Consider the following 20,944-nt stretch of genomic DNA (forward strand, 5'->3'; position numbering starts at 1 on the left):
AATGAGAGAGCATTTTGACATCACCTAGACCGGTGGTTCCTAGCCTGGCTACTCATTATCTGGGATACTTGGATTGCTGGTGCCCCAGACGCCATCTCTGGAGATTCTCATTTGATTTGTCAAAGGATGAGGGCTAGACATTGTTTTTGTAAAAGCTCCCCTAGAGATTCTAAGGTACAGCCAGGCTTGAGAAGCATTTCCCTAGAACAGAGGTCTCAAGTTTGGCACATGTTATAACCACTTGAGGAACTTTGAAAAAATACTGCTAACTGGGATTATGATTTAATTGACCCTGGGATAAGTCTGGGCATCAGGATTTCTAAAAGCTTCCAAGAGCATCTAATGTGCAGCTCGGGATGAGAACCAGTGCCCTAGACCAAGTACTTCATTTCACAGATGGGAACCTGAAGCCCAGAGATGGGAATGTATTTGTCCAAGGTCACACAGCAAATGAATGAATGCAGAGTATTCCTTCTCTCACCCTACAGGGCACAAAGCATCAGACTCCTTTAATTGTATCGCTGATCACTTGCTTCCATACAAATGATCTTATTTGACCCTCATAACTTCTGGTGAGGTAGTGGGTAGTCATCCCCATCTTACAGCTGAGGATGTCAAGGAACAAAACTGTCCAGGTGACTTGCCCAAGGTAAAGGCAAGAACCTAGAATGCCCAGTTCCTGGTCCAGTGCTCTTTTAACCCCATCCATTGTCATGTACACATTCTAGAATGAACAGGTCAATGCCCTGAGCTGGGTTCCAGGTGTAAAAGGGAGGGACTATGAGGTGACATTCTAGAAGGGCGGAGAGGGTAGGACAGAAGGCAGATGACTGTTCCCTCACAAACAGGGGCTTCAGAGCAGCCATGTCCTATTTCATGTCTCCACAAACTCATCCAGGTCTTCCACCTTCCGGCCAAGGTGAGAGGGGGCTCCTGGAACTGGAGGGTGTACTACAACTTCCCCTGAGAACCTGCTTCCTGGCTCTGGGGGGAGGTGGAGGTTCTGCTGGGCATTTTTGGGCTGGACCTGGAGTCACTTCTCTTGGAAGAAAGCTATTCCAGAAGTTCCTGCCAATAGCTACCCACTTGCTCATTCATTCATTCAGCAAACATTCTCCATTACCTGTCTGCATTAGGACTGACTGGGGCTGTGGCTATGAGTAAAACCTAATTCCCAACCACGGGACAGCCCTCTTGGGCTGGTCTTAATTGCCCCTGATCCCAGAGCTCTGCTCCTATGCCCTGCCCCTCAGGGCCTCCTCCGCAAAGAGACCAAGAATAACATTCCATCCCTTTCCTGTCTCTGCAGGTGGGGCTGCTTCTCTGGGCTCATCCCTTGGCCTCTATAGTCCTGTAGAGCCAGTGGTGGTGGCCTCTGGTGGACAAGGCCCACTGAGCCAGAAAGCTGAGCAGGCGACACCAGTGCCTGAAGTGCCAGAAGCCAGGGGCTGCCCTGGGGAGGCTAGCTGGGAGCCACTGCGGCGGAAGGAGTACAGCCAGTACTGCCACAAATTCCCCCACGCGAGGCAGCCGGAGCGCCTGGGCTGGGAGGATGGCTGCTCCAGAAGCAGAGCTCCCTACCTGGGCGGCCCCAGCAGGCCTGGGCCCCTGCTGCCATGTGGGCTGCCCTCTGAGACAGGAGGGAAAGAGGCCGGCTCCCAGCCCGACATCTGCATCCTTACCTTGGCCATGATGATCGCTGGCATCCCCACCGTGCCTGTCCCAGGCCTACGGGAAGAGGACCTGATCCGGGCAGCTCAAGCTTTCATGATGGCCCATCTGGAGCCAGCGGGGGCTGTGGCGGGGGCACGGTGGCCCTAGTGAGATCCCGGAGGGGCCAGCCTCCCGGTTCCTTCTTGCAGTGGGATGAAATAGCACCAGACACATGGTGGCTTCTCCGTATGGTTTTTGGGCAGGCAGGGTTGGCGGGTGTCTATGGCAGGGATGCGGATAGGGTGGTGGTTTGAGCCATTCTGACAAACACCAGCCCGTCAGGGTCCAGACCCCAGGAAGTTTCCAGAAACTGTTAAGCCATGCCATAGGTCTTGTCAGATTGGTTACAATGAAAATTACCAAGGTAGGAGGCCCTGCTTGGAGAGTGGAGGCTTCTTCTGTTTTGGTACTTGATCAAAAGTTCTTGTACAAAGCCCTAGGCAAGGTGACTTTTCCTCTTGCCTTTTGTTTCTCACCCTGCTGAGGACAGGTGATAGGACCATAGGCAAGGAAGGAAAATTATCTCTTACTTGAGCACCCACTGGGCATCAGGCCCATTACATGCCCACTTAACCTTTAATCTTACCAGTGCTCTGGGGATCTCCATTTCTACAGATGAACAAATTGAGGCTTAGAGAGGTGACGTGACTTAAGTCACATAGCTAGTAAAAGGCTGCACCAGCCCTCAAAAATCAGACAGGGAAGATACCAGGATTTGCATGTGATGTCAGACTCCAAAGTCTATTCTTTCCATAGTATTTCCTAAACTGCTTTCTACAAGACAAAAAACTAGACAAATGCTAAAACAGACCACATTCAACTTTAATGACCTCAGGATGGGGCAGGGTGAGGGGCGGTGAGGCTGGGAGCCCGGCTGAGCCTCTGCCTCTGGGGGCTTTTCCTCTGTGGGTGAGGTGTCATCTCATGACTGGGGAAGCTGTTACCAAGTCCCAACCCTTGATCTCCACTCAGTGTCTTATCCCTTATCTTAGAGCAGGGGTTACCTGTTTTTATAAAGCCCTTGAGCTAAAAACAGATTTTACCTTTTGAAAAGGTTGTTACAAAAGAAAAGAAAAAACAAAACCCACACAACAAAAACAAAGAACCAGGAATATACAACAGAGGCTCTACGTGGCCAGCAAGTCTAGAATATTTACTAGCGGGCCCTTTATGGGAAAGGTTTGCCGCCTCCTGTCCTAGGGAACTAGACACATTGTAGGTAGCAGGCTGCAGTGGAAGAGAAAACCTTTGTCCTTCTTCCCTGGAAGGAGGGCCCGTGGAAGTACGACTGTGTGAATGTGTGTGTGGGTGTGTGTAGGGGGGATGTGAGCAGACACCTTGCGGATGAGCACCTCTAGGCGTCGGGCGTAATCAGAGTTGGACCTGCTCATAAGGGCCGATCCAGCTGTCGGCCAGCTCGCGCAGGGTGCTGTACCGCCGTTCGAACTCCTCCTGACTGCAGTGCTGCAGGAGCTGACCCACCTCCTCCGTGAGGAGCGCCACGGCCAAGTGCTTATCCAGGGTCTCACTCCACCTGCTGCCCACAACGTCACCGAGGCTGGAAGCACAGCCTGCCGTCCACTCAGCTGGCAGCATGTCTGGCTGGAGCACCTGGCGGCGGGCACTGAGCATGGTGAGGATGTGACGGCAGGGCAGACGGAAGGCCTGGTTAAAGTAGCAGCTGCAGCTGGCCGGGGTCTGGGGCTGCACCCTATGGGTGTCCTCCAGGATCTGTATGTTCACCTTTTCGGAACCAGAGCCGATGAGGTGCGTGGATTTCTGGACCACGGCAAGCTCGCCCAGGCAGAGCTGGGCGGCCGGCCCCGTGCAGATGGCATTAAGGGAGTATTGGATGCAGGCTTCTACCAACTGTTCCACTTTGGGGCTTTCGGGGCTGCCCTCCGAAGGGGGATGATTGTTCGGGGGACTCAGGCCCAGGCTGAAACTCGCCTTGCCTCCTGAGTTCTGCTGCAGGTATCGGAACAGGGCAGTCATGCCTTTTTCCACAGATGGGGTGGTGCCGAAGAACTGGCTGAGGACGTGGGCGGTGACCTCCAGGCCCTGGAAGTAGTGGCTGCTCTCGGCTCGGCTTCTCCAGCGGTGGGCCAACCAGATGCGGTCGTTGAGCAGCCAGTGTGAGTGGAGCTCCGGCAGCTGGGCCGGCGGGATACAGGTGCTCAGGAGTGTATACAATTTCCTCAGGTTTCCAGCTGTGGCCGAGCACATCGTGCTCTGCAGGGAGGTCAGGAGGACCCTCTCCACGGGCTGTTCGAGGGACAGTTGATAGAACTTGCCCTGGAAGAACTTACAGATGTGGAAGGCTGAGAGCAGGACCTCAGCCGTGGGGAACTCCATAGCGAGGGTGGGCAGCAGGAGGAAGTGGGGATCCACCAGGATGGTACAGACTCTCTCCCATGCTGGGTTAAACTTCTTGAATACCTGGAGCATCTGGGCCAAGCCTTCAGCATCCTCCTTGGCAGGAATGGCGAAGTAGACTGCCCGGGCAAGATGACCCTCCAGCTGCACCCGAGGTCCATCCACCAGGAAGGTATATAACACCTTGCCCCTTGGGTTATAGGTCCGGTGGATAAATAAGATTTCAGGAAAATGGGCGAAGACCCCCTGCATAAAGCAGCTTTGATAGTTGAGGGCATCTAACTGGGAGGTCTTGCCAAGCTGACAGAGCAGCAGAGGTGGGCTTGGGTCCTCAATCAGGAGCTCATTCAGCATTGTCAGGGCCATGGGGGAGATGGGAGACGTCTAGATGCCAAGGTCAAAATATCTGCTCTGTGAGGCTGCTGTATGGAAGGCTCTCACTCTCTCTCAAGCTCCAACTGAGTTGAGGCTTGAGGCCGGACTGTAGTTCCCAGATCTTGTTCCAAAGATGGGCCTATGGAGAGGAACAGAGGTTTAAGGAGACAGTAGGGGCTTGACTCTTCAATTATGCATCCAGACTTTTATTGCTGATACTATGGATCAGCGCTGTTCTGGGGGATATGCAATAAACATGTAAACAAACAAGGACATATCAGGTAATGAAGTTTACAGAGACCACAAAACAGGGTAATAGTAAGCTGGAGGAGGGAAGGATACTTTAACCAAAGTAACCAGTGAAGTCCTCTCTGGGGGGTGGTGGGAGGATGACTTGGAGCTGAGAGCTAATTGATAAGAAGCCAGCACGGAAAGATTTGGTTCCATGAGATTTAAATGAGTGTGAAGGCCGGAGCTGCCTTTTTTTTTTTTTCCCCTTGAAGAGCATTTTAAATATTTGTATTGCACTTTATATTTACAAATTACTTCTTGGCCTCCATTCTTTCATTGGTCCTGGTATATACAAGAGAACTGCAATTGCCCCAAACTTGCTGGGTGATCTTAGGCAAGTCAGTGACCTCTCTGAGCTTCAATCCCTTCAACCATAAGACAGGATTAACAAATGTTCATAGTCTCTTCTCCCTCTACGTAAATCCCTCTATTAACTTCAATACTATGTTCACGTTTCCTCTATTTAGCCCCCAAACCGGGTTACTGTCTCCATTTTACAGATGAGAAACTGAGGCTCAAAGAGGTTAAGTGACGTGCCCACCATTACTCTATAAGTAGCTGGAAGTTGAGTCTTTGGCTCGGGATTCTGGCTGCTTTCCACGGTATCTGAGGTTCACAAACCAGAGACAGAGAGAGGATGTGGATGTCTGACATTCCCATTCGGAGTCTGGCCGGAGCCAGAAGAGAAGTCAACCTCCCACCCCTTTGGGAGCTGTGTCATGGTGACTGCGGTCACCAGCTGCCTCACACCTCCACCCCTTCAGAAATTACTCACCCACAGCTTGGCTCCGTCGCCATTTCTCCCTATTTGACCCTGACTCTGACTCTGACTGACCTCTGGGCTCACCAACCGCGGCGCCAGCTTCGCCGTGGCTCTGGCCAATGGCCTGAGGAATTTGCTTCCGGTCTTTGGCGCTCCGACCAACCGTAGCCCGACGACTCGCGGGCGGGTGCCGTTACCAGAGATACGAGGGGCCCGGCTGGCGGCAGCCAATGAAAGCCTGAAGACACTAGCATCCTGGCGAGTCTGAGCACTGAGGCTGAAACTTTGGAGCCTCACGTGTGGGAAGAGCACAGGAAGTGTGCGTTACTATGGAAACTCCCTCCGAAGACAAAAAAAGAAAAAATAAATAGCAGTGTTTCACGGATTTTTTTCTTTTCTGGTCAAATTACAAAACCCCAGGAGGTTAGGAAGGGGTGCCTATGTAATGAATGGTACAGGGTCTTCTACCTTATGGGGAAACTGAGGGCCAGGTCTCAAATTCCACCTCTCCAACAGGGGTCAAGGGGCCCAACTCTTGGAATTAAAGAGACCCAGATCTTGAGAGAGCTGAACTCCGGTGTTGCCCAGCCCAACCCCCTCCAGTATTTTGCAGGCGAGCTCCAGCACAGCGCTGTGACTGTTAAGGTCATCTTTTGACCTCGGTTCCCCTGAAGATGGCTCTTGGAAAGCTGGGTGGCTACCAGGCTTTAGGTGATTAAGACTGCAAACTACCAACAACAAAAGTCTGTGTTGGTGCTTAAAACTGCATTGAATCTAGAGGGTAAATTGGAATTAGAACAGGCCAACACACTAATTTTTACAGATGAGGAAACTGGGGTCAAAGAAATCAGGGACTTGCCCACAGTCTCCCAGCAAGTTGAGGGCGGTCAAGTCTCAGACCCAGGTTTCTTCCCTCCCAATCTATTTGGCTTCTTCCTGCTAGAATATGAGGCAGCCTGAAATCAATGTTGAAGGCTCGGTTGCAGGAAGAGGGTGAAGTAAGGGGCCGACTGCTACTCATTGAATCTGAGGCGTCAGGCTCCATTTGGTTCCACGACCCCCAACCGATTCCTTCCCTGTTCAGGCAGAACGCATTTCTCCTGCTTCTTTGATTTTATTTAAAAAGCAAAAACAAAACAAAAACTTGAATATGAATAAAATAGGTACAAATAACAAATTCTTCGTAAAGAGCAGCAACAGCGAAGGATCACCCTCCTTCCTTTCGTCCCTGAAACCAGGCTCTTCTATCAGGTCCGTTTTATCTCACCCTAGCCTGGGGCAGGGTTTCATCTCTATGTAGGGAATAAGATCTAAATTCAGGGGTTGAGGGAGAACGAGGGACGACCCTTCGGCGTGGAGATAACTTTGGCCTTGAACAATGAATGAGGCTCCCGAGGAAAATCAAAGGTAGGGCAGAAAAGGGGTAGATTCAAAGGACTGTCACACAGTGGGGTTCTTCTTCTTCCTGTTGGAACAATTTTCCTCACCCTACCTAGGAAGACATTGGTTAAAACGCTGACGCCTAGCATGTCCTGCCTGCTTTGAGCTCTCAGACTTCCAGGGAGAGTGGTCTGCGGCCCTTTGTGCCAGTGCAGGTGCTTCAATCGTGAATTGTGGCTCCAGGAGGAGCGAGTCCCTCCCCTTCCTCCTGCTTTCCCCAGAGGAAAGGGAGGCGGCCCACATCCTTGAAGTCCCCCAGCTGCTGACTGGGCTCAGGAGGCTGGCAGGCCGCTGCCCAGATGTCCACAATCTTGCGCAAGGTGGAACAGCGCTCCTCCAGCTCTGGTCCCTCACTCTGCATCAGCAGGTTCGCGAGCTCCCTGCTTAGGTCCTGAATCATGTCGTTCCGTCCTTCTCCCCTGGCTGGCCTGCGTTCGGTATCAGGACAGGGTCCCGGAGCTCCCCGCTGGGCCCGAGGAGGTGCTGGTACCTCTTCTGCCACCGGCGGCACACCATGGCTTCGCCCACGGGCCTCTGGCTGGTGTGCAGCAGGGCCAAAATGTGCCGGCATGGCAGGTGGTACTGCTGTTGAAAGAAGCAGCTGCAGCTGCAGCCGTCCTTGCTCGCCTGGTGGGAGTCCTCTAGCAGCTGCACGTCCACGGAGCAGCCAGCCACGTCCACCAGGTGCGTGGAGTTCTGCACCACCGCCCACTCATTGTGGCACAGCTTGTAGGCCAGATCGGAGCCACTCTGGAGTAAGGAGTCTAGCATGCCGCCTTGGGAGGGCTGCCCCTGGGGCTGCTGCTGCGGCGCCCGCACCTGCTGCAGCTCTGGCTGTGCCTCTTGCGTGGGCAGCCTGATGAAGCTCCCTCCGCAGATTCCAGAAGCCTTCTTGGACTTTGGTGCCTTGCTTGCTGACCGGGCTCTCTTTAACCTGGGGGGAGCAGTGGGAAAGTTCTTCAAGCCTTTGGTGTTAAAGAAGTCTATGTAATCCACAAAGCGGAGGATGCAGTCCAGCAGGGACTGCTGTTCCCGGAAGAGGCTCGACACCTTGCTGGTGACGACGTCCAGGCTGTCCATGTAGGTGTTACAGGCGTGCAGGCCCTTCCTGACGTGCATGTACCACAGCAGTTCACACGAGAACCAGTGGGCCTGAAGGAAGCTGAAGAGCTGCTCGTTGAGCAGGGCTTGGGACATCTGGCAGAGATTTTGCAGGCTGGCCTCAGAAGTGACAAACACGGCCTCCCGCAGGGCTTCTTTCATGAGCCTTTTAAAGGATGGATCTGCTGAACTACGATGCAACTTCTTCTCCAAGAGTCGGGTCGTGTGATAGATGGAGAGGAGGATGCGGGCAGCAGGGAAGATCTCCTGCAGGATGGCTCGATGAGGGAAGGACGGGTCCACGAAGACCACCTTGACCTTGGGCCAATCTGAGTTGAACTCTGTAAAGATACTCAGCATCTTGGCCACGGAGGTGGCTGTCTCAGCCTTGAGCACCGCAAAGTGTACCACTCGCCCCTCTCGTTCCTTGCTCTCCACCAAGAAAGCGTAGAGGATGTGGCCCTGGGCATTCTCCACCCGGTGCAGCAAGAGATTCTCAGGGAAGCGGATGAAGAGGTCGCTCATCTTGCTGCTCTGGAAGCTGAGCCTGTCCAGGTCTTGGCTGCTGCCCACACTGAAGGAGGCCATGGAACCCACATCTACCTTAAGAAAGTTCTTCATCACTTTGGCTATCTTGGCCAGGTCAGAAGGAGTGATGCCCTCCTGCTCTGGCTTTGAGGGTGTTTGGACCTCATCTAAGCAAAATGATGGCTCAAACAGGGACTTCTCAGCTGTGCCAAGGTCTTTGTTGATCGTGGGCTGTGCAGGCTGGAGTTTCTTCTGAGATTTGCCACTGGCGTCTCCTCTAGGACCCGCGGTTTTGGAGTCAACGTGTATATGCTGTGTGTTGAGTTCACTGATAAACAGTCTATCCAGTTTCTCATTGTACCGCAGGAGCAAGTATGCTGGGCACATAGCTGCCGCTACTGTTCTCTTCCTGTTTGACTGGGTCCGAATACAGACAAATTTCACCTGCACATATCTAGGGAAGGCAGAGGTGAAAATGAAAAAGGTGCTGACCACCCCCTTTCTCTTACAAGTCAACGCCCTGCAGGGACTTATAGCGGCTGATACATTTCCGGGAGACCACAGTGCAATACAGGAAGTAGGAAAGGTTTACGTTTTCTCTCCAGTCCCAAAGAATTCAGGTCTTTCTTCAAGACCCCATCCAACTAAAACACCCTTCCTGTTCATCTACAGAAGTTCTAAGCCCCAACTCCTTTTATTTACTCTCATTTTCCCATCTGTAGTTGTCAACAATTCGATCTGAGGCAAAGATACAAGGGAAAATAGGTAAGAGGCAGCAGCAGAGCTGGTTACTCACTGTTTAAAGTGGCTCCTTCATTCCTGCCTTTAGGGAGCCATTGCCTCCTCTGCCTTCTCCTCTAGGCAGCAAAAATAAAAGAGGCCTCGGGGGTTAGGGTGTATCTGGGATCTGGGGTCACCGTTGACTTAAAAAAAATGTCCACATCCTAAGAGAGTGAGAACCCCTGGGCTAGATGATCTTTAGGATCCTGCTAGCTTTGCCATTCTAGGCTGAAAGTGCTGATTCAAAGGAGAACAGTAATTAAATTGAATATCTGCTCTTTTCCCCTTCCTATCCTCATTCAACCCATGCTTCAAGGCCCAAATCAGGCCCCACCTTCTCCAGGAAACCTTTATGGACGCCCTCAAGCCACAGTAATTGCTCCTTACTTCAGATTCATAGCATTTATTTAAAGGAAAAGGCTTAGCAGATTTTCTGGGTAGCGGTAGTGGTTAAACAGTGGCTATGCTGGAAGCTGACGCTCTGGATTTGAATCCAGGCTCTACCACTCAGAAGCTGTTTGACCTTGGGCAAGTTACTTCATCTCTCTGTGTGCAGAGTAACTGCACAACTCCTCATCATAAAATGAAACTAACTAGGGTTGTTATGAAAATTAAATAAGCCACAGACGTAAGATTTAGCCCAGAGCCTGGTTCAGCCTTTCATTTATTCTAAATAAAAGTCATCTACTGTTACTACAGCTCCTAAGCCTTGTGACCTTTTCTTGGGCATTTATGCAGTGTCTTTCCAATTGGATGGGGTTGTTTTCAAGTGGCAAGAGCAAGTCAGTCCTCAGTGTATTCCAAGCACCTAACACCACTGCTGCTCCTTCAGCAGATGCTTGTCAAAGATGTGATGGATGAATGACTCAGGGACCACAGGTGGGCGGGACGGGTCACATCCCTGCCTCCCAGAGAGTGTCCTAACCCAAAGATCGGGGAAGGGGGGGAAAAAATCTCAGGCCCTGGCATGACATGACACAGCCTGGGCATCTCACCAACCCCCTTCCAAACACTCTGGCCCAGCTGGTCCTGTTTGCTCATCCTGTGCGGCAAGCTTAGAAAAATAGGAAGTCACGCCTGAAATAACAGGGCGGAGGGGCCTGAGGCTGAAAATGCCTGCACTTGTGGTGTGCGCAGTGCCAGGGCGGCAACACCGTCCCCAGCTCAGGGAGCAGCCCAGCAGCACAGCAAGGCCAGCGAGGGGTGACCGCGGTGTAGCCTCTGCCTAACTCTTCCACCTGTTTTCCACTGTCCCAACTGTCTTGTTTTATTGTACCCTAGAAAGACAAACTGTCTACTACTTCCCATGTTCACTACACTGTGTCTCACCTCTATGCCTTTGCTCGGGTTGTCTTTCTGTCTGGAATGCCCTACCCATCTGTCTTCATCTCAGAGCTAACTCATCCTTCAGGACTACGTGCAACTACCATCTTTCCTAGGATGCCTCCCCCAAGCCCTCAGATTGGGCCCTACCCTTCTGCTGGCTCAACATCTTAGCATAGATCTTAGCTCATCACTTTATATTGACTTTACGTGTTCATAGTATATGCTTGTTAACCTATCTTTTTTTTCCAAAAAAAAGATACTGGTGAGTGCCAACCATAAAGCTCTTTCCACCTTTCCTGGTTCTATTAATGATTGCACCTCCCAGGGTGGAGACATTGGCATTCTTTTTAATTCCTCCTTCTCCATGTCTATATCCAGTGTGGTAAGTCTTTTAAATTCTTTCTTCCCACTATTACATATATTAAGAATTATTATATGCCAGGCTACATGTAAGCCCCTTACATGCATCCTTTTACACTAAGAAAAGGGTTCTATCATCCACATTTTACAGATGAGGCAACAGGCTTAAAGAGCTTCTCAAGGATGAGAATCTGGGATTTAATCCTCCAGCTAAAACTGGACGACCTGGGATGTGAACTAAGCCTGCCTGGCTACAGTCTATGTAGTTAACCATTATGTTGCCTGTCTTCTTTCAAAATACTTCTCCCTCTCTGAATTCTCATTTTTACCCTCCTCAACTTGACCCTCAATGCTTTGATTGTTCAGGTTCAATAACTTCCTTAAAGATCTCTAAACATACTGTCCTTGTTTGGTGCGTGACGTGCACCATGCACGTCAAACTTAAAGGGTACTAGGTTAAAGCCTCTGTTATTTTTTCCTGCTTCCCTTAATCTTTTTTAATTTTAATTTTTAAATTTTTTGGCTGCACCATGAGGCTTGCAGGATCTTAGTTCCCTGACCAGGGATTGAAACCGGGCCCTCAGCACTGAAAGTGCCAAGTCCTAACCACCGGACCGCCAGGGAATTCCCCTGCTTCCCTTAATCTCTGGTATTGAGTATAATTTACACACAGTGAAATACACAAATCTTTTGTAAGAATTCTTTGAGCACTGTGGTAATCTTAATCCGTATTTATTTCTATCTCCCAGGTGAAAGCATAGACTCTCTTCAAGACAGGGATGGGGTTTTACACTTTTCTGAATCTCCCTTAGTGCTTACATCCAAGTGCGCTCAGCCAGGATCTGGAAGAAGGGAGTCAGCCAGTCTTGCTTCCTTTCAGTGTTCTCTGTACATGTTTATTTCCTCTACCTGGACTGTGCCCCCAGTGTACTCCCAGTGCCTGGCACTGCACCTGGCACAGAATAGGTGCTCTGAACACACACCCTGAATGAACGTTAAATGAGTGATTGCATGACACAGAAAATTCTCCTTTTAACGTGAGTAGCACATTAGGAAGACCACTGGGAGAGTTCCGTCAGGTGACTTGGCTTCTATCCCAGCACTATAACTAACTATAACTTTGGACAAGTCCTTTGCTTAATTTCAAACATTTACTAAGTCCTACTATGTACCAAACACTATACTAGTTGCTCAGAAGGCTACAGAGACAAATTAGATAGTCTCTACTCTCAAAGTCTAGTGAGCAGAGAGATTATTACACAGATGGCCAGTAAAGCCAAAACTAAGTGAATGGTTAAATAGAGGTACAAGCAATATACCTATAATTGAATAAAGAGTGATTTACCCTGACTATAGGGATTGGAACAGATCTAAAGCTTTTGATTAATTTCACATAAGATTTGTGTCCTTGTTGCATGTAAATCGCACCTTGAGCAATGAACAGAATTTTTACAGGTGGAGTCAAGCCATTTTAGACAACATAACCTGAGTTACGAACAAGATTCTGGAGCCAGAAGATCTGAGTTTAAATTCCAGCTTTACCACTTAGCTATGTGAACTTGGACAAGTCACTTCACTTCCTCTCAGCCTCCAATTCTTATCTATAAATATAGAAATAACAAGAGTACTGATCTACAAATAATCAGTACCTGATCCAAGAATAATCAGTACCACTAAAAGTGAATTCATTTAAAAGGCTGTGGCAGACAGAGAAAGATAACTACTATATGATATCACTTATATGTGGAATCTAAAAAATACAACAAACTAGTGAATATAACAGAAAAGAAGTAGACTCACAGACAAAGGGAACAGACTAGTGGTTAACAGTGGGGAGAGGGAAGCGGGGAGGGAAAATATAGGGGGTAGGGGATTAAGTGGTACAAGGATATATTGTACAACATGGGGAATATAGCCAATATTTTACAATAAGTATAAAAGGAGTAAAACCTTTGAAAATTGTAAATCACTATATTGTACACCTGTAACTTATATAATATTGTACATCAACTATTCTTCAATTAAAAACAAAAAAAGGCTGTAGCAGGATTGGTTGGTGGCCAACCCAACATCCCTTAGCCCCCTCCTTCCTTCCTTCCTAACTGAAGGCCAATTATATTCAGGTTGCCATTCCTCTCCCACATAGCTAAGTGCTTTGGGGCTACTCTAAGCGAATTAAGGTAATCTCCTTAGGAATGGCCATGGATACTGGCCCAATTCTGCACAAAGAAACATGATAGGAAATGTGCAGGAAACCCAGGCAGGCTTTTGCCTCTGGATGTGACTCCTACATTTGTGCCATGTGGCGAGCCATCCTGAGGGCAACGCTGAGACCTGAGGATGGCAGAGTGGAAAGATGGGAAAAGCCTGGGCCGCTGAAACAATCACCTTCTCTGGGCTAAGAAATAATGCATTTTGAGTCAGGGTTTTCGGTTAATTACAGCCAAAAAAAACCTCGCCAGAAACCACATTTCACAGGAAATTAGTGGGAGAAAAAGACTTGAGCAATCTTTAAAAAAATGAGATGAAAATTATGAAAATATTATATTTAATGAAATTTAAGTTATAATGGCAGCTATCTGCCAATTCTTAGAATAATCAAAGAACCACTTAAAGCATCAACTTTTTTTTTTCTTGGTATATCTCCCCCAAACACTCCGATACTTTATTTCCTGTCTTACTTTTGCAATATGTAAGGGTCAATTTTACCAAAATATTCCTGGGCTTTATCACGTTTGCCAAGGGCCTAATTTAAGTTTTTGCTATGCAAATCCTTTGCTTTTCACGTCTGTACATATCATTGTCCTGCTGATTTCCCTTTCCATTTGTCAACTGGCATAAGGCTGCAGGTGATATTACTTTCAGGGACTTCACCAAGTCCTACAGCTCTAGGAAGATGTGCAATTTCAGTTTGCAATCAGTTTTATTTGCATTTTATAATCCTTATGTTTACCACATCTATTCATTTGCCAAAAACTCACTACCATAGATGTTGATGGAACCGGTAGGATAAGCAGGAAGGAATGACTAAGTAGTGACTAATTTTTAAAGTGGCTAGTTTGTTAGCAAGATTTGTGCTTTCCTACAGAGCCTTGTGATTAGTGATACATGGAAAAATGAAAACTCAGATAACAATGACTTAGTTCAAAGAGTGTGATGAGGATTAAACAAAACAATGTCTGTAAAGCTCTCAGCAGAGTGTCTGGAACATGTTCCAAAAAAGTATTCAAAAAAGGTAGTTATTAAACTGAACAGCAATGGAGAGAGACATTGGAATACTTCACGGTTTGAAGACTAGCAATCCCCCAAAGACATAACAAAAAGAAAAACACAACAGCCATATGTAAAAATATGGGAAGGGAAACTGGGCATAAAATCACAGAATCTCCCAGTCGATTGGGACTTTGGGTCATTTAGTAGTACCTCCCACAACACATTTTTCTGACTCTTAAAAATACCCGGGCTTGAACTTCCCTGGTGGTACAGCTTAAAAATACCGGGGCTTGAACTTCCCTGGTGGTGCAGCGGTTAAGAATTTGCCTGCCAGGGACTTCCCTGGTAGCGCAGTGGTTAAGAATCCGCCTGCCAATGCAGGGGACACGGGTTCAATCGCTGGTCCGGGAAGATCCCACATGCCACGGAGCAACTAAGCCCGTGCGCTACAACTACTGAGGCTGCACTCTACAGCCCGCGAGCCACAACTACTGAAGCCCATGCGCCTAGAGCCCGTGCTCCGCAACAAGAGAAGCCACGGCAACGCGAAGCCCATGCACCGCAAGGAAGAGCAGCCCCCGCTCACCGCAACTAGAGAAAGCCCGCAGGCAGCAACGAAGACCCAACGCAGCCAAAAATGATAAATAAAATAAAATAAAATTTATTTTTTAAAAAAGAATCTGCCTGCCAATGCAGGGGAAACGGGTTCGAACCCTGCTCCGGGAAGATCTCACATGCTGCAGAGCAACTAAGCCTGTGCACCAAAACTACTGAGTCCGTGAGCCACAACTACTGAAACCCACGTGCCTAGAGCCCATGCTCCACAACAAGAGAAGCCGACGCAATGAGAAGTCCGTACACCGCAACGAAGAATAGCCCCCGCTCGCCACAACTAGAGAAAGCCCACGCGCAGCCATGAAGACCCAACGCAGCCAAATTAATTAATTAATTAAATTTAAAAAAAAAATACTGGGGCTTCCCTGGTGATCCAGTGGGTAAGACTGCACGCCCCATGCAGGGGGCCCGGGTTCCATCCCTGGTCGGGAAACTAGATCCCGCATGCCGCACATAAGAAGCCCACGTGCTACAACGAAGATCCTGCATGCCGCAACTAAGACGCGGGGCAGCCTAAATAAATAAATATTTATTTATTTAAGAAAAAAAAACCTACTACTTTCCATCATGTACTACAGTTATGACTTTGGCAAATATTTACTGAGTGCTATGCTTCAGCAACTGCATGTATTTTATTTAATCTTCACCACATCCTTCTCATTTTACAGAGGATGAAACTGTGTCATGGAGATTAAAAGTCTTGCCCAAGGTCAGAGTTAAAGCCTGTCTTTTTTTTTGGTTCTTTTATATATATATATATATATATTTTTTTTTTTTTAATTTTTGGCTGTGTTGGGTCTTTGTTGCTGTGCATGGGCTTTCTCTAGCTGCCGTGAGCAGGGGCTACTCTTCATTGAGGTCTAACCACTGGACCGCCAGGAATTCCCTTTTACTACTATTTTAAAGAAATCATTATTTCTGTGATTAGAGTTTAATATTTGTCTCCCTGACTGGAGAGGAAGCTCCATGAGGGCAGGGACTCAATTTATCTTTTCAACACTGTGTCTCAGGCACTAGCATGGAGAAAGTTTTCAGTTAACAATTGGTAAAATCAATGAATTAAAGGGCTCATACAATGTAATAAGTGATGTGGAGTAATCTCCAAAACACGCTGACAAGTGAGAAAAGCAAAGGTGCAGAATGATGTGTATAAATAGTATGCAGCAACCTGTGTTAAAAAAAAAAAAAAGGGGCTCCCCTGGTGGCGCAGTGGTTAAGAGTCCGCCTGCCGATGCAGGGGACACGGGTTCGTGCCCCAGTCCGGGAAGATCCCACATGCCGCGGAGCGGCTGGGCCCATGAGCCATGGCCGCTGAGCCTGCGCGTCCGGAGCCTGTGCTCCGCAACAGGAAAGGCCACAACAGTGAGAGGCCTGCGTACCGCAAAAAAAAAGGATACATATGTACACACAAGATATGTTTGTTCAGCTCATGCAGCTCAATATTAAAAAAGCAAACAACCCAATCAAAAAATGGACAGAAGACCTAAATAGACATTTCTCCAAAGAAGACATACAGATAGCCAGGAAGCACATGAAAAGCTGCTCAGCATCACTAATTATTAGAGAAATGCAAATCAAAACTACAATGAGGTATCACCTCACACCAGTTAGAATGGGCATCATCAGAAAATCTACAAACAACAAATGCTGGAGAAGGTGTGGAGAAGAGGGAACCCTCTTGCACTGTTGGTGGGAATATAAATTGATACAGCCACTATGGAGAACAGTATGGAGGTTCCTTAAAAAACTAAAAATAGAATTACCATATGACCCAGCAATCCCACTACTAGGCATACTATGCTGAGAAAACCATAATTCAAAAAGACACAGGCACCCCAATGTTCATTGCAGCACTATTTACAATAGCCAGGTCATGGAAGCAACCTAAATGCCCATCGAAAGACGAATGGATAAAGAAGATGTGGTACACATATACAATGGAATATTACTCAGCCATAAAAAAGAACGAAATTGGGTCATTTGTAGAGACGTGGAGGGATCTAGAGACCGTCATACAGAGTGAAGTAAGTCAGAAAAAGAAAAACAAATATCGTATATTAACGCATATATGTGGAACCTAGAAAAATGGTACAGATGAACCGGTTTGCAGGCAGAAATTGAGACACAGATGTAGAGAACAAATGTATGGACACCAAGGGGGAAAAGTGGCAGGGGGTGGTGGTGGTGGTGGGATGAATTGGGAGATTGGGATTGACATATATACACTAATATGTATAAAATGGATAACAAATAAGAACCTACTGTATAAAATAATAAATAAAATTAAATTTTAAAAAAGAGATATGTTTGTTCAGGCTCACGGGTATCTCAGGAAGATAATAGCGGTTGTCTCTGGATAACACAGTGGAAGGGACACTGACTTTTAGACCCTTTGATGTAATGTGAAATTTTTAAAAAATTAAATGACTATATTGACCACTCAAAAACAAATTCATTTATTAAATTGTTCAGCCTGCAAAAACAAAACCAATCCGAACCTCTAATCTGTTAGCTGAATCCCTTCCATTCTCTTTCACACCGCTCCAGCATAAATCTTCCTTCCAGCCAAGCAGGTCTCCTCACTGCCTTCCAAGTACAGCAATGTTAATATCTGCACTAGCTCACACACCATTTCTCCATCCAGGATGTTAACCTTCCTGTGATAGGCAGAATGGTCCCCCAAAAGACGTCCACTTTCCTAATCTCTAAAACCTGTGAATATGTTAGGTTACATGGCAAAGGGGAATTAAGATTGCAGATGGAATCAAGGTTGCTAATTAGCTGATTTTTTAAAGGTAAATGATCCTAGATTATCTGCACAGGGTCCTAAAAAAATGGAAGAGGGAGGCAGAAGGGGAGCCAGAGAGGGAGATGGGACGAAGCAGGGTCAGAGTGATGTGATGTGAGGACTCCACCAATCACTGTTGGCTTTGAAGATGGAGGCAGGGGACCATGAGTCAAGGAGTGTGGGCAGCTTCTAGAAGCTGGAAAAGACTCGGAAACAGATTCTCCTCTAGGGACTACAGAAAGAAATGCAGCTCTGCTGACACCTTGGTTTTAGCCCAGTCAGATCTGTGCCTGACTTCTAACCTACAGAACAGTAAGATACTAAATTTGTGTTGTTAAAACCACTATGTTTGTGATAATTTGTTAGAGCAGCAAATACACCTCCTGACACCTCCCCATCTATGGAGCCCAGCTCAAGCCTCCCTTTCTCACTTGCTTCCCTAGCCCACTGTGATTTTTCTCTGAGTCCCTGCAGCACCAGTTCCGCTGAACTACACATTTAACACTTGATGACTCATTCATTCAACAGTTACTTAAGGCCTGCTATAGGACAAGTCCTGTGCTAGACCCTGGAGACCATCCACCTGAAGGGTGTTTACGCGTGATTATGAGGTGTTTGGACTAGATTCTATGCAAGCAGCATGGTGTTAATCAGTGAGAATGCAAAAAATAGTAAACCAGTGTCCCCCCCTGGAAGAGCTCAGCAAACCAGGGACACCTCCGTACACTGTGTTCCTTAACGATGTGCAAATAACTGTAACAGGCGCTGTCAGAACATAGAGTAGGAGCATCTAACCTAATCTTCAGGGAGTTAAGAAAGGCTTCCTGGAAATTATGCTAATAACTGAAGGAAAAGTAACAATTAGCTAAGACAGAGTTTTCCACAAGTAGCCCAAAATGACCTCAGATTATACAAGAATATTTAATAGTTATTTAGAAATATATACTATCTTTTTGCCACTATACTGTTACTTCTTATATATTATTGCTTAGATTGGTTCTAAAGCTTCTTTGAATATTAGAAGAATTGCAAGAAAAATGTTAAGTAAATTGTAGTTCAGGATATATAGTACAGAGAGGATAGTATAAAAACAACTAATGTTTGAGGAAAAGGGAGCTAAGATAAGTGGATGGGCAAGGTCATTCTAACCAGCAGACGTGGTAAGTGCAAGGACCAGGAAGCTGTGGGCTTGGGACAGGAGCTGAATGTGGAGTAAGACCCGGTGTAGATGGAGCACATGGTGCAAGATGGGGAGGTCAGAAGGGTCAGATGGTCTGGCCAGTCAGCTTAGTAACAGTCCTGGACTTAATCATGAGGGCGACGGGAGGCTACTGCCCTTTATCCGGACTGCAAGCAGTTTGAAAGCAGGGCATTTTTTGGTATTCTTTGGCTGCTTAGAACGATGCTACCGGCAGAGATCAAAGTCCAAGCACCTCACAATGGTACTTACAGACCTTGTCCATAAACTGCAACTGACACAGCCTCCTGTCAAGCATGGCATCCCACACTATTTCTCCAACATGCCACCTTCTTTGACGGATCTGTGCCCTCGCTCCACAGCTTCTTCTGGTCAAACCCCTCCGTGATACTTGATATTAACCATTGAACTTCTACACTAGCCCTGTGCCTTCATTCACAACCCAGCAGAAACCATTACTTCCAGTGCGAAGCCTTTCCCAGGCATCTGTCACTTCTTCTGCACATCTCTTTTAAAGCATTTATCACATACTAGTTGGTTTACCTAAGTCCAACTCTATGCCACCTCAAGCTCTTTAAGGGCAGGTTTAGTTACTTATTCATCTTTATGTTAGCTGTACCCAGCACAGCACTGGACTTCAGAGTAGGGGAAAAAAACACAGCCTGCCTGCTTAGAGAGTGAGCTTTGGCCAAACGCCTCAACCCAGGGGTCTCAAACTCAGATACACTTTGACTCACTGAGCTGGCCTATAGAGTGTGTGATTACATTTGAATTGATTTTTTAAAAAAGTGGACACATTCGCATAAAGCCTGGATTGCTGACTCCACTTGTCCCAAATCTGGGAACACTGGATCTTCATTTTCACTTGGCAGCCATCAGCTGGAGTTAATTGGCCTGCTCGCCATTTTGCCCAGTTCACACTTCTGTTCTCCCTAGCACAAACACCTGGTGTTGGTTATTTCATCATTCCTTTTTGTATAGTTAAAGTTAAATTTTCTTACACTGGGATGTTTCACCTGAGTCCTTAAGGCAATTGAGTTTTCAACCCTTAGCTTAGCCTCCAAGCTTCTTTTCTCATCTGCCAAATGGAAGAAATAACATTTGCCTATAATTTTCAAGACAGTCCTGTGGGGTAAAGCATACAGAATAGAGAACGCTGCCTGGGACATGGGAAGTGTTTGAAAAAAGGTGGTAAATCTCAGGAGCTCAAGAACCATTTACAGAACGAACAAATGAATGAACAAACTACCCAATAAATGACCAGTGTTACTGCTTTGTAAAGAGAAGACTGATGAAGAAAATTCTGGCCAAGGCGTTTTATCTATTTGTGAAGGCCATACTTTGTGTCTGGGATATGGTAGGTGCTCAAAAAATGGGACAAACTGCAGCTATTATGGATTCCATAAAAGCTGTGAATGAAGGCGTGAGTGAGAGAAGGTGAAGCTGGTGGTCAAAAAGCGATGCCTATGGAGCTTTTGCGCTTTTCACCAGGCACACGGCAGGTGCTCAATAAGTGCCTGTGGAATCCTTAAAGAGACAGGGGCCCAGCTGCACTCCCTCCTCCTCCAGGCCGCCCTCCTGGGGACCATCCGGCCTCCTCCCCACCCTCCTGCCCCGCCTCCCCCTTACAGGATGTCCTCGCGGATGGAGGTGCCATGGTTGAGGTTGTGGAAGCGGACGGAGACGCAGTCCCTGAGAATGAAGGAGCACCTGTTCTCCTTTTTGTAGGCGCTGAAGCACTCCTTGAAGTCCTCGTAGGTCTTGAAGCAGCTGCCTAGCTCCATGGCCGCCCCCTCTGCCCACACCAGGGGGCTGCACCAAGATAAACACCAGGGGTCAGAGGTCACCTCTGAGGGTCTACCGGCTGGCGTGGGCCCAGGACACCTTAAGGGTGGGCCCCTATTGGGTGGCCTGTTAACGGAGCTCAGGAGAAGCCCTCGGCCTGAGAGGGTTACCGTAGGTTGGGGGGCGTCTTTGCTCTCTGACAGAGGGGAAATGACACTCAGCCCTTATTAGCCAGTCCCGGGGCTCCGCCCCCTCACTGTCACATCCAATCACACACGGGTTCCCCGGACTG

The 20,944-nt window shown here is 47.8% G+C and overlaps 3 protein-coding genes across 3 annotated transcripts; 1 reads left to right on the forward strand and 2 right to left on the reverse strand.

The window, feature by feature from the left end:
* The first annotated feature begins 24 nt into the window (after window positions 1-24).
* SPATA25 (spermatogenesis associated 25) lies at window positions 25-2,375 on the forward strand. The gene is made up of 2 exons (XM_032604379.1): window positions 25-919; window positions 1,310-2,375. Exons 1-2 carry the CDS (start codon window positions 865-867, stop codon window positions 1,819-1,821), a joined length of 567 nt encoding a protein of 188 aa, XP_032460270.1. The 5' UTR covers window positions 25-864; the 3' UTR covers window positions 1,822-2,375.
* A 139-nt stretch (window positions 2,376-2,514) lies between these two features.
* On the reverse strand, window positions 2,515-20,848 carry ZSWIM1 (zinc finger SWIM-type containing 1). Its single transcript, XM_032604375.1, has 2 exons — window positions 20,497-20,848; window positions 2,515-4,603 (listed from the first exon to the last, which is right to left on the reverse strand). The coding sequence occupies exon 2, from the start codon at window positions 4,453-4,455 to the stop codon at window positions 3,085-3,087; it is 1,371 nt and encodes a 456-aa protein (XP_032460266.1). The 5' UTR covers window positions 4,456-4,603; window positions 20,497-20,848; the 3' UTR covers window positions 2,515-3,084.
* Window positions 4,466-20,670, reverse strand: ZSWIM3 (zinc finger SWIM-type containing 3). Its single transcript, XM_032604370.1, is given in 4 exon segments — window positions 4,466-4,603; window positions 5,531-7,378; window positions 7,381-9,041; window positions 20,497-20,670. Coding segments are annotated over 3 exon segments (2,076 nt in total). The 5' UTR covers window positions 20,652-20,670; the 3' UTR covers window positions 4,466-4,603; window positions 5,531-7,118.
* Window positions 20,849-20,944: the final 96 nt, after the last annotated feature.

This window comes from Phocoena sinus, chromosome 15 (assembly GCF_008692025.1).
Source record: "Phocoena sinus isolate mPhoSin1 chromosome 15, mPhoSin1.pri, whole genome shotgun sequence".
NCBI lineage: Eukaryota > Metazoa > Chordata > Mammalia > Artiodactyla > Phocoenidae > Phocoena > Phocoena sinus.

Coding starts and splice junctions, on each gene's coding strand:
- ZSWIM1 (XM_032604375.1), bottom strand. CDS start 4,455: ATGGCCCTGACAATGCTGAATGAGCTCCTGATTGAGGACCCAAGCCCA.
- SPATA25 (XM_032604379.1), top strand. CDS start 865: ATGTCCTATTTCATGTCTCCACAAACTCATCCAGGTCTTCCACCTTCC. Junction 920..1,309: donor TCTTCCACCTTCCGGCCAAG/GTGAGAGGGGGC, acceptor CTGTCTCTGCAG/GTGGGGCTGCTTCTCTGGGC.